This window comes from Eucalyptus grandis, chromosome 9, assembly GCF_016545825.1.
Source record: "Eucalyptus grandis isolate ANBG69807.140 chromosome 9, ASM1654582v1, whole genome shotgun sequence".
Taxonomy (NCBI): domain Eukaryota; kingdom Viridiplantae; phylum Streptophyta; class Magnoliopsida; order Myrtales; family Myrtaceae; genus Eucalyptus; species Eucalyptus grandis.
In genome coordinates, this window is record NC_052620.1 from 39,925,559 (window position 1) to 39,938,797 (window position 13,239).

Sequence of the window (13,239 nt, forward strand, 5' to 3'; positions counted from 1 at the left end):
AAATAACATCCTCTTTTAATATGTAAATTTTTTTTTATATTTGTTTGATTTTTTTACGAAGATAGAAATGAAGTCGCTCCCTTTATAAATTGTCCCCTCTCTATTTTTTTTTTGGACCCACTCAACACTTTGTCCTACCTGGACTTCTATTCATTTTATGAGGAAAAAGAACGAGAGGAATATGCCCAACTTTTACACAGGACTCGCCTAACACGATACCTGAACAGTCATGTAAATCATGTTTCGGTTTATAATTTTGGTTATTGGGATGTGACAGGTAATCCCCTGTCCAAACAGAGAAGGGATGACCCGACCACCATTGAAAAATCGAAAGGGCAGGAAATGAAAACGACGTCTCGAGCTTTTAGACTTCAAGTTCAGCCACGAGAACTCCTAATGCTCGCCAGCCAACGCCTCGCTGATCCCCATCAGAAAGCAACCGCCATACTTTGTTTCACACGTGTTGTCTCGTATCGTTTTATCGCTGAGATAATCACTGAGGAGGGTCCTTGGACTTCATCATCAATTTATGTAATGTCGTACTTAAATTTTTATTTATTCAATCATGTCTTTCTTGACAATTCTTTTCTTAAAATATTTCATCGAGAGTGCTAACGTGGCCATTGGCATTGGGTCTTGTCATAATAAGACTCAGTTTTCTTTACTCATTCGAATTGAAAGTGATTGCGACTTATTCGACATCAAAGACCATTGTAGATTTTAATGGCATTTATAGATTCCTCTGCATTTATTGGCTTATCTAGGGTGTTGATGGCAAAAGAAAAAAAATACAATAGTTGTAGCAGCTTGTTAGAATAATTTTTTGTTTTCTATTCTCTCTTTCGATTTCTTCTTTTCGATGGTTTTTTCTATTAAGTTTTAATTGTTTTAATGACCGTATAAAGTGCCAACGTAGCACTTAACGACTGCATCACTGTTTCCTTTACTATTTTAATATAAAGTTTAATTTGAACATACAAATATATAGCTGAAGGACCTAATTGTATAAGGAAAATGTCATGATCGATATCGCACAAATTGAAAAATAAAATTATATATATATATATATATATATATATATATTTATATAGGGACCTTCCTCGCCATTGTCCCTTTATCATTATATGAAATGACCAAGAAAACCCATGAATTATATAGTCTAGCTGTTTTAATTAATTTCAATTTTGATGAAATTCCTTTTATGACATGTTGACTAGTCAAATGCATCTAGATTGACAAACCAATTTCCATGAATTTTACATTCAAAATTATGCCCGGTTCATCTTAGAATGAAATCAAGCTACATAAGAAGTTAAGTAGACTTCTTTATATATATATCAAGAGATAGGATTAGTACGCTAGAACACAGCTGTCTTTGGAGATAACTCATATTCGTTGTGAAGTATTTCCTCCCTTTTACGGTCCAATTATATCATTAAAGGAAAAAAAATAAGATTATAGACATCCGCTTAAAACTATTGGCAAATGATGAATCCCAAAAGAGGGATGAAAAATCAAAACTTCACGTTATTGGACAGCTAAACACCTGAAAAATACTAATTGTGCAATTGCATTCATTTCAGTATGATTTTGTTCATTGACAGCTTGGTCATAGGGAGAGGAGATTCCAGATAAAATTTCAACAATGAGTAAGCTGTTGCCAATCCCAAGTGCAAACTAGCCGACATAATTTATATTTATCCACTCCCCAAAATTTGAGAGAATTGGCTGGAGCACGAGGGGAAGAAAACAAGGAAAAGAAAGAAGCAAGATAGAGAGAGAAAGAGAGAGAGAGAGAGAGAGGGGGGGGTCCAGGGGAGACGCAGTGGGGTTGACCTTGCTGTATCAGTGCTCACATCTAAAATGCCCCAGCTAGATTCCAGCCTGTTCATTCCCCCCCACCCTGCCCTCCTCCTCCTCCTCCTCCTCCATCACCCAAATCTCTCCCCCTCTTTCCAAATTCATCATCATTCCCCCTTCTTATTCCCTCTCTCTGTCTCTCTCAAAGCTGCAACCCCACGACTCCACGACTCCACGACTCCACATAAACTCAAACTGGGGGCGTTCTCTGCTTTGCTTCCACTCCAAGGAAAGAGCTCAGCGATCCAAGCATGGATCCTTGCCCCTTCCTCCGCATCCTCGTCGGCAACCTCTCCCTCAAGCTCCCTCAGCCCTCCTCCTCCTCCCCCTCCTCCGCCGCCCCCTCCTCCTCCTCCTCCTCCACCACCGTCCACCCTTCTTCCTCCTCCTTCTTCTGCAAGGTCAAGCTCGCCAACCTCCCTCCCCAGCACGCCTCCCTGCCTCTGACCTCGCCCCCGACCGCTCCCCGAACCCCACCCCTCCTCCCAGCCCCTCGCCGCCTGCTTCAGCCTCCCCAAGCCCCTCCTCGAGAAGCTCGCCCTCCAGAACCCCACCCTGAGGATCGAGGTCCACCGGGGCCGCTTCGGGGGCGCCTGCGGGCTGGTCGGCGGCTCGAAGCTGATCGGGAAGGTGTCCGTGCCGCTGGATTTGAGGCGGGCCGAGGCGCGGGCGGCGTCGGTCCACAGTGGGTGGGTCGACATCGGCAGGAAGAGCGGGGAGAAGCTGTACGTGAGCGTGAGGGCGGAGCCCGATCCGAGGTTCGTGTTCGAGTTCGAGAAGGAGCCCGAGTGCAGCCCCCAGGTGTTCCAGGTCCAGGGGAGCGTGAAGCAGCCGGTCTTCACTTGCAACTTCAGTTTCCGGAACAACGTCGGTGACCGGAGCTTGCGATCCAGGTAATTGGTCTTGCTTTCGATTTGAACTGGTGCTTTTTCACTTTAATCTTGCTGGGTTGAATGGTAAAAGTGGATTTCGTGAAAAAGATCGAAGCTTTTCCGGTCTCTGTCACGGCATGTTTTGGTTCTAAAAATGGAAATGTCAAGTAGATAGGACCCGATTGGTTGTTTCCGGGAATGAGAAAAAGGGTTGTAGTGAAAACGAAAAGTGAATCATTCGATCACAAAAAGTTTTGATTTTTGCGATTATTGGTGCTTCTCCAATCTGGTTTTGATTCTAACCAAGTTGTCCTCCTGCCATGGAACAGATCGTCCTTGTCCGAAACAAGCACATCGCGGAGCTGGATACCGTCTCTGGTCGGCAGCGACAAGGACTCGCATTCGAAAGAGAGAAAGGGATGGTCCGTCACCATCCACGACCTCTCCGGCTCTCCCGTGGCAGCCGCGTCGATGGTGACGCCCTTCGTGCCATCCCCCGGGTCTGACCGGGTCAGCCGGTCCAACCCGGGCGCGTGGCTCATCATCCGCCCGGAGCACGGGACTTGGAGGCCGTGGGGCCGCCTCGAGGCCTGGCTGGAGCACGGCAGCTCCGACATGCTCTCGCACCGATTCGAGCTCCTTCCCAACACCACCACCGCGACCACGGGCACTGTGGCCAACTCCTCCATTAGCATTAAAAACGGGGGCAAATTCACCATAGACTTGACCAACAGCGTGTCCCCGATGAGCAGCCCGAGCAGCAGCATGGATTTAGGGGGCGGGTCGTGGTCCGGGTCGGGATCGGGTTCGGACTTTGTAGGATTGGGGCTGTGGCCAAATTCGGTGCCCGGTGGGTTCGTGATGTCCTCGACCATGCAAGGGGTGAACAAGGCGAGCAAGCCGCAGGTGGAGGTGGGGGTTCAGCACGTGACGTGCACTGAGGACGCGGCGGCCTTCGTGGCCTTGGCGGCGGCCATCGACCTGAGCATGGATGCTTGCAAATTGTTCTCCCGGAAGCTGAGGACAGAGCTGAGGCAGCAGAGTCAGGAGTGCGCCATCTGATGCAATAACCCGTCGAATCTACTCAGGTCGAAATCTCGACTCGGGATGGATGGAGCGCCCCGGGGTCACGGCCGTGTCGTTTTTTACAATCAAGTCTCACGTGGACCTCTCATGATGCGACGATTGTCGTGGGAGCGGATGATCCGTGACGCGGGCATTTGATTTTCTGTTCTTTAATTTTCCTCACCATGATTCTTTTGATTAAGTTTTGTTTTTGGGTCGTTGGAGGATTAGGAAGTGTACATAGGAGGAGGGTGAGTAGGGGCGATCATTAACTTTTGTTTTTTTGTTGCTGTTTTCTTTTGATGTACATCTCGTGAGCTGTGATCACTACTGGAATTTGAATTGGCTTTTGATGTTTCATTGGTTGGATTTTTGACGTACTGTTGCGTTGGGTTTATTTTATGTTGTCCCTGTGCCTTGGCAGTAAGTAGTTGTTGTTCATAGGGATGGATGATGATGTCCTAGAATCCAATGCTTAGCTCTGCTGGAAATTTCAGGACTGTTGAATCACATGATGATTGATGGCAGCGGCAGATAGGACAAGGCAAGAACCAGGAATCCTAAGCCCTCTCCTGAAATCTAGCTCCTCCATTTTTTTACTACTCTAATAAACTACACAAGTTAAAAAAAAGAAAAAAAAAAACTACAAAAGTTTTGGCCCCAAATTTTTTTAAAAAGATCATTCCTCCTTATTTTATGTCACGAGCGTGGGTTACTTTTCACTCATTTGCGCCGTTATAAAACATTAAAAACGAAATGGAACTCTCTTTTCGCCACTTTGCGAGTTCAATAGCTACAAATAATATGAGTGTTGCATTGTTAAGGGCTGATGGAAACTCAAACAACGACACATGACACACTTTTTCCTTAATATAACAAAAAGAAGAAGACACTTTTTCCCCACTTCCCACTCTCTTAGCTTATGAGTCCATGAAAAGTAGGCCATCAGAAAGAGAAAATGAACATAGATTGCCAAAGGAAAGAAGAGGTCGTGTCGCATTGAGAATACCGTATGGTCCCTAGAGTTTTGTTTTGTGTTTTGAAGTGATCCTCTGCTTAGTTAATTCTGTCATGGCATTGCCAAAGTTGCAAATATGTTGGAATATCACCCAAGTCATTTTTCTCTTTTCTCTTGAAGGAGTCTAAGAATTCTGCATATCTAATGCGACAAATATAAGGAAGCTGTGGAGCAATTATATTACAATGCAGTGATGATGAATCTACAGCTAGACTAAAGTCGATGTTGATGTCCTTGTACCGACAGGTCCGATGTACAATGAAAAAGATGTGTCTGGATGCAACCCTTTCATTGCCTAAATTGCGGGCGGTTACTTTTCACGTGAAGCAACAATTGCAACAATATATTTTTTCCTCCATTTTTTGTTGGGGCGAAATTTCTTTTCATAATAATTTATAGGGTCATAAGTTACGGTCATCACCCATATTGGGTTTGCGGATCATCTGTTATCAACAACCTTCCCATTGTCTATTTGCGTCATGCTCTCTAATTGTTAAATCGACTTATATTTCTCCACCTAAAACCCAACTAGTCTCTCTCTCTCTCTCTCTCTCTCTCTCTCTCTCCCCCACTCATTTACCTATGGCTAGGCAGCCGAATTTGCTCACCTGCATCCATCGTTGCATTGGCGCCACCACCACACCGGTCAGCACCTACCTCCACGTTCGTGGCCACACAAGCTCGCGGCTCCAACTCTCTCCCTTGACCAACAAAGTCCCTTGGGATCCTGTTTCCTTCACTCCAGTTTTTTTTCACCCCACCCCGGATCTTGGCAACAGATCTTGGCGAGGCCTTGTCGAGATTATGAGATTTTGCAAAACCATTGTCAAGCATGGTAAATGTTTGAATTATTAGATGAATGCGCGATTTAATATAAAATATTTTAATGGAAATCATACAAGATCCTTTGTCGATGGCCGAATCCTGGAAGGGCCTTTCAAATCTTGTCGCTATTGATGAGTAGCTCGTCAAGAGTGACACTCGTCGATAGCGACAAGGTGGAGCTTGGTGTGCTATGTCAAGCTTTGTTGCAACCATAGGGCGATGACTCGGTGACGTGAGAGAGACAAGAGATAGAGGGGGAGAGCACAAGTCTAGGCTACATTTGTGACTTGTAACCTATTAATTAGAGATACTGTTGAGGAAATTCTTTCCAGTTAGGACAGAATAGAATATAGCCATTGTCTTATTTCTTTTATTTATTTCCAGAAACAAAGGAATGAAATTTGGCTCCGTTCGTTTCGCAAAATAATTTCCGGAAAAACGTTTTTCCGAATTTTCTAAAGATTCGTTTAATAATAAATGAATTCCTTAGAAAAAACATTTTCCATGAAAGGAAAAGAGTCTTCTAAATTAGAGGAAACTGTTTTCCATTTTGAAAAATAGAAAACATTTTCCTCACCTGATCTCTCTTATCTTATACCTCTATAAATCCTCACTTTCTCCTCCCATTTCTTCTTCTTCTTCTTTTCTTTTTTTATTCGAATTATTTTTTAATTTTCCTTTTCTTTTTTAATTAGAATTATTTTTTATTTCAATTTTCTTTTCTTTTTATTTTCTTTGTTTCCCATCTTCTTCTTTCTTGACTAGTCGTCGGCCATTGCTAGGCGAACCTCGAGCTCGTCAATCTCTAACTCGTGCTCGTCGATCGGCAAACCTCGAGCTCGTTGATCTCAAGCTCGCGTTTGTCGATCCGCGAGCCTCGAGCTCGACACTTGCTCTCGCCAATCTAGTGAACAACAAGCCTCGTGCTCGTCGACTAGCGAGCTCGTCAATCTCAAGCTTGACGACGAGCATGAGGCTCGCCAATGGCCGGTCGCGGATTGCCGTGGCCAACGATCGGCCAAGAAAGAAGGAGATGGAAAACAAAGAAAAAAGAAAAGAAAAAGAAAAAAGAAAAATTAATAATAGATTTTAAAAATTAAAAATAATTAAACATTGATTTTTAAAAATATGAAAAATCTATTTTAAAAAGTAAAATAAATGAAAAATAGTATATGGAGGAAAATATTTTCCTTACCGAACAGTGAAAAATGTATTTTACTTCATTTTTAAGTTTCATCTGAACATCGGAAAATAATTATATTTTCCTGAAAAATGACTTTTTGGAAAATATTTTCTAAAACATCACATTTACCGCAAAACGAACGGAGCCTCAGTGTTAAGATATTTTCTTTTATCATTGTCCTAATATTGGGCCAAAGCGATACACTGGGCCGGGCCCAAAACGGAATTTTCTTTTCTGTGGTCGACTCCACCGTTCTTTGTTCTTCTTCCGCCTCCTCTCCGACGCAGGAAGCACCGACTGCTCAGCACAACGCAGGTAGCATCTCTGCCTTTCGCTGCTTCTTCTTCTAGTTCGTATTTTGAATTCTAATTCTAGTCCTCTCTCTAGTTTTCTAGCGCAAAGGGTTCCGATAACTTTGATCAAGTTTGGGTATTTAGCATCGTTTAGTGCTTTCTTCGGAATTTCGGTTTGGTAATTTGTTCACGAGTCTTGGAATGGTGTCCATCTTGATTGCCAGATTGCTGCTTTTTCAATAAAAGGGAAAAGGGTTTGGGTTTTTCACATGAAAAAATTGAGTCTTGAGGGGTTGAAGGGAGGATTGAGGATTATATGCTTGGGGGGAAAAAGGAGTGGATGAGAAGACAGGAATTTTGAGGGCTTTGTGTCACTAATGGCATCATGGTATCCATTGTTGAGCAAGCAGTGAGCTCTCTTTGCTTGCACCTCTTCTTTCATAGTGAGGAGGGAACGAAGCTGGAAAATTGCTGCTCCTTTGAACCTCACAGTGGTCTGCCTAAGAACCCCAATTCAATATAGTAAGCCAAGTACGGATAATGGAAGAGTTGCTGGATGGATTGAATTTGCAGCTGGGATTGTTATTGGTTGGAATGAGTTTTATCTGGGTGGTTTGTTAGTCTGTCCTCAGTTCAACATGATTTGACATCGATATACAGCTAGGACAGAACATGTTTAATTCTTGCTGCAAATTGTTTATGATGATCTTATAAGAATATCAAATGCTATGTTCTTCATCTGATTATGATTTAGTTCTGTTCTTCATTCAGTGACAGCTTCAATCCTTCAACTTTGCTATTGCTATAGTATTTTGGCTTAGCAATAGAGATGGAGACCACGAGCAAAGAACTTCTGAAACTAGAGAAAAAGGGTTCCTCTACCTCATCTATGGGTATTGATTTTACCTCTAGTTTTGATGTTTGGGTTGTAAGAATGGCTCTGTTTGCCCGATTTGTGCGCGTGGTCGCCATAATGTGATTTTATATTATGTGCTTTAACATGCAGAGTCCACACTGGCTATCTGTAAAAAGAAGGATTCACACTCTCAAAGAAGGCGACAGCATCTCAGCGGCAAGCCATTAACAAGTTCAGCTCCTACAAGCCAAGGTTGCGAATTCATCATTCATTCTTTTCGATCGGAATAACGTCTTTTGACAACTATAAGGTGTTTTATGTTTTTTTTTTCGGTTCACGTATAAGGTGTTTTATGTTCACCTCATAATTCATGAAAATGGCTGTTTAGACGAATTAATTTCCTGAAAACTATGAAACAATGAGCTGATTAGATACAGTTTTGTGGTGTGTACCACCACTTACCATAGTCTCAAAAAATTATTCTTTTGTTTCCAAAAAGAGTCAATTCCCTTGCCTGTTTGGCTTTGCTGCAGTTCTTGGAAAAGTGAAGGATTTTCTGGGGGTTATATCCGAAGCTAATAACAAATTGCAAGTCAATGCAAAGGTTTGGAAAATCATCTTGCTGCTCCTGTGACATTGTCTTTCTTGCATTGATACGACTTGTTATGACCTATCATGGGCAACTCTTGGTTTATGTAGGACAATCCTCAAAGCTATGACATTGAAGTTCTCGACGGGAATGAATCAGAAATTATAGAAATGGTAAATATTTGCTGCTATTTGGTCTACCCTGGTATAGTTTTGAATGATGGAACCATCGGTTGACACTTGTGAAACAGGACTTAATGTTGGGGATCGCTGATCTCCACACCCCTGAAGCAGTAGCAGCTGCAGAATCCGCAGCTGCGAGTTGTTATCCTCTGAATCCATTAGTTTCTAGCACTGGCGAAACAGATTCAGAAGATACTACAGACGACGACGACGATGACCAAAATGACAATGAGAACAGTGATGATGATCAAGCGGGAGTTCCAACGAAGCACGCGAGGTCCGAGTCTGGTGAAGAGGATTCGTATGGAGGGATTGGAAACAAACCGTCGAAAAAGAAACCGAAAAAGCGTACCAAGATTACTGAGTTATGATGATTTGTACTTTGTTGTGTGACTTTCTTTATGATAACGAGAGAAATGCAAGTTCTTGGGAGGAAGCAGTCGTCTAGTGACAACAAGCTTATGATATGTATGTTTCAAACAGCGAGTAATTTCAGTTGGTGCGGTTTTGTAGAATCATATGAATCATACGAGTTTTATTCAGGACTTAATATAGACTGCTCAATATGGCCGCTCGCCTTCATAATTGCCGGGAGGATCATAGCTGCATATCACGAACCACCACCCGTCATCGCACTTCACTCGAGCGCATCCTAGATGAACCGAGTCGCGCCACACGACTTGAGTGTAGTGCCGGCACTCGCCTACCACGCACGAGTTCGAGCTGTAGTCGTAGTCGTCCTCCTCTCCCACCCACATCTTCACCGAGTCCCTGCCGCTCAGGACGCCATAGCCCTTGGCCAGGTTCTCGCCGTAGGGCCCTCCAGAGTGCTCGAGGTTGCAGTCGCCTCTCCGCTCCTCGGCGTACTTCCGAGCGTAAGCCGCAACCGTACGGTTCCAAGTGATCGGGCTGACCCCGACTTCAGCACGGGCGGCATTGTGCTCGTCGACGAAGTCTTGATGAGAGTTTTGCGCCACCGAGATGCCAGCGAGGGCGCAGATTAGGCCGATGATGTATACGAATATGGCCAGAGAAGAAGGTACGAGCAATTTCATGTTTGGAGCATCAAGCGAGGCGACCATAGACGGATCTTGGTGCAATGCAATGTATGAATGATAACTTTGTATGGTTGTAAGGAGCATTTATTGGAGTAATAACGGAGGAATCAAAAGACATTTAAGTATTTATTGAAAGTGACGGCGTTACAAATTTTTAATTTATTCATGAAGTTTAGCATTGAAACAGCGAAATTAAGGTTCACGGGCACGCCTTGACGGGCTCCATCCATCCCCTCGATCTTACTCTTTCCGTAAATCAACAACAAATAATCGAAACTACGATCCGCATCATGAAATAAAGAAGGAAATCATGGATCCCTACTTGATTTGGTAAGAAGAGACATCGCTTGCCCCAGGCGGTTCGGCCCGGTGACGGTCAATTTGTGCCGGACGTCCTTGCCGGTATCGTGTCACATAAATTTACTTATGCTTGGTAATTTCGTAATGTAAAATTAGAAAAATTTAAAGCTTGGAACTTTGGAAAGGGCCATAAAGAAACATACACAACCGAGCAAATGTCATAATCTCGGTGCAATAGTGGAGTCATGTGACACCCATCGTTATCATGGGAAGAAAAATTGCCATGCTATGCACGTATTATTCACAACGTACAAAATTGCAACTTCCGGAGCATACGCTAAAAAGAAAAAGAAAAAGATAGAATTCAAAATTGGGAAGTGAAAGGAATTATTCATCAGCCACGTGCATAAGCCGTCCAAAATCTCAGACGTTGCCACGATCACGACTCCTCACGGACTCAGATTTTTTCTTTTTTTAGACGGTTCACGGACTTAGATTGTGCACTAGACTTTTGGAAAGGGAAAGAAAGAAAGCTTTCGAAAGGGCTGTACCAAGAACTTCTAAATAAGTTCCAAGAAATACAAGGCTCATTGGCCCAAGCAATGGTTAGAATATTATGTAGGTAGGTTCAGTCTATGGTATTAGAGTTGATTAGCGAGCCACACCCTAATAGCTCCGCGATAAAGCAGTCGGTGCATACTTAACTGACTAGTGGTAGATTGAATCAATGGATTGTGACAAGTCTTTACTACTAGCAATGACTTCCTTTTTCATTACTGCATCCTTTCTATATCCCTCTCCCTTATTCTCAGTTACTCATCAAATGGCACTTAGATCATATCTTTAAGTTCTGACAATGACCGGTTACAGTTAAGGCTATGGCTGTGATCAATTTTCGTAGCATTGACTGAGTTTCCGTTCATATGGTTATAACCCTTGTTAGAATCAACCTAACTTAAGAAGGCAACCAAATATTGCAGGGCGTGAGTTACTCCCTTATAATTCCACAATTATCTCTCGTTATTAAAGGATGACAATTAGGATCTATTTTACGCCACAAATTGATAGGAAAAAAAGAGGAATTTAGGCCACAATTAGAATTTCACATGAAATGTTCATAGAAAAAGGTCTCATGCATTTGGTCATTAAAAGAATTGGAATTTTTTATTTTATTTTATCATAGTTTGTATTTTGCATGAAAGAAAATTTCAGGGACTAAAATTTTGCATGTTGGATTCTCCATATAGAATGATCCTTGGATATTTTTCTTTTTCGTTTTTTTTGGTCATAATTAACAAGATTAAAATGCTCTATTGTTCTCATGGGCTTTGCAGGACTAAAAGAATTAGACCTATTTGTTGTTGGCTCCGTTGCACACTTTGAAGAGGGGGCCCATGTTTCTCGACGAGCCCATCTTGTGTCCACATTAATAATTGCCGGTGCCAGTGCCAGTGCCGTTGCTCGGTAGATATGGCCATTGACGAAATTACATTCTGTGATGCTGATTTGGTTATACTTCAACTAGAATGATGTGCACGCTTGTCGTGTCAATGCAAGAAATTGACAATCAAAAGATTCTGTCGATGCATATGAATTATTTGTCATTAATATATCCCAAGCCTCGGCGAGGATGGTTGGTAGCTAGATTTGGCCTCACCAACGGCCCTTCATTGATGATTCGTCACGTGAAGTAGGGACATTTCCAAAATTTTGAAAGTTCAACAAGGATAAAGTTGATTGAAAAAATTGTATTTGCAGTTACATTTGGCAATTAGGATAAAATTTATGATATGATACGTTTGATGCCCGTTCAAAACAAAATAAAGTCAGATATATGCTCCATTTGGGAACTGCTTTCCAAGGGGTTTTGGGGGTTAAAGGCCTTTGATCCAAAATGAAGTGTTTGGGAAATGCTTTCCAATGAGCATTAAGGAAAAATTGGCATTTGCAAGATTGAAAACCCAAGACAGGTCCTAGATTGTCTTGAGCTTTCAGCATTCTCAGAATGCCTCATGTCCACTATTCATCTTCTTCTCCAGCGGCATGGTTGATCAGAGACAAGCTCAAGAGGTCGGCGAGGTCACGGCTGAGGTCGGTGAGGTCGTGGCGATCGTCACCGGCCAATCGCGCGACCCCGGCAAGTCGCGGCGACTGCTCACGAGTCCCGGCCACCGCTCGTGAGTCTCGGCGACCGCCCGCGAGTTGCATCGTGTGACCTCAGGTGCGACCCAGATCTAGGTCATCGAAGGTCACGTGACCTTGCGCTGACTAGCGTGACCCAGATCTGGTTGCCATGCGACCTCCGATGACTAGATCTGGTCGTCGCGAGGTTGCGTGACCTCCGGCGACTGGATCTGGGTCGTGCTGGTCACCGCGAGGTTGCGTGACCTTCGGCGACTAGATTTGGGTCACCGCAAGGTCCTACAACCTCCGACAGACCCAAATCTTAGTCGGGTAACCTCCATGAAGGGCCATCGGGGGTCGCCCAACCCCAGGCGACCCTCACCGGAGGTCGCCTGACCCTAGGTGGCCCTCATCGGTCGTCTCCGAGGGCTGCCTGCCTCGCTGGCGAGCACTTTTATTTTATTTTATAATTTTTTTTCTTTTTTTTTATTAGTCACCAAAATCCTTTGTAAAAGTAATTTTTCCAAACACTATTTTACTCAAAGGTATTTTATAATAGGCTTTCAAACTATAATTTACCAAACACAGTTTACATTTTGGAAAACCCCTTTTAACTTAAAATCTTTTGCATTTTTCTAAAGACTTTCCCAAAGTCCAACCAAACGCACTCATAAAGGGATATATGCTAGATAAAATTATTTTGTGGAGAGACATAAATATATTCAACTTTATTATTGCAATTGAATAAAGATATAATTCATATTACCCACCCCGCTTGTGGGCGCGCTGGCTTGGGACTTTCCCCCTCTAATTGCGGAAGGGGGGAGATTCGAGTCTCAGCGTGCGCATTGCTTGCCCTACCTACGACGTCGTGAGAGGTGGGTCCCTGTGGTGCCGCCCCGAACTTACGACGCAGGCTGCAGGTTGTACGGTAGTTCTGGGGTCACCAAAAAAAAAAATAATATATATATATATATATATATATATTCATATTTTATTCAGTTTTATTATAGA

The 13,239-nt window shown here is 43.2% G+C and overlaps 2 protein-coding genes and 1 non-coding gene across 4 annotated transcripts; 2 read left to right on the plus strand and 1 right to left on the minus strand.

The window, feature by feature from the left end:
• The first annotated feature begins 1,900 nt into the window (after nt 1-1,900).
• LOC104420809 lies at nt 1,901-4,173 on the plus strand. The gene is made up of 2 exons (XR_005546275.1): nt 1,901-2,753; nt 3,062-4,173. It is a non-coding gene; the product is annotated as an uncharacterized LOC104420809 (transcript).
• Nucleotides 4,174-7,042: 2,869 nt separating this feature from the next.
• LOC104419809 (chitin biosynthesis protein CHS5) lies at nt 7,043-9,293 on the plus strand. 2 transcript variants are annotated; one of them, XM_010031586.3, is made up of 6 exons: nt 7,043-7,138; nt 7,888-8,009; nt 8,123-8,224; nt 8,506-8,576; nt 8,672-8,734; nt 8,812-9,293. In XM_010031586.3, exons 2-6 carry the CDS (start codon nt 7,946-7,948, stop codon nt 9,112-9,114), a joined length of 603 nt encoding a protein of 200 aa, XP_010029888.2. In that variant the 5' UTR covers nt 7,043-7,138; nt 7,888-7,945; the 3' UTR covers nt 9,115-9,293. The 2 variants fall into 2 exon arrangements, with proteins under 2 accessions (XP_010029888.2, XP_018717731.2); XM_018862186.2 differs by having other exon boundaries at nt 7,112-7,138; nt 7,871-8,009.
• LOC104419808 (pathogenesis-related protein PR-1 type) lies at nt 9,288-9,881 on the minus strand. Its single transcript, XM_010031585.3, has one exon. It carries the CDS (start codon nt 9,823-9,825, stop codon nt 9,304-9,306), a length of 522 nt encoding a protein of 173 aa, XP_010029887.3. The 5' UTR covers nt 9,826-9,881; the 3' UTR covers nt 9,288-9,303.
• Between the last annotated feature and the right edge of the window lie 3,358 nt (nt 9,882-13,239).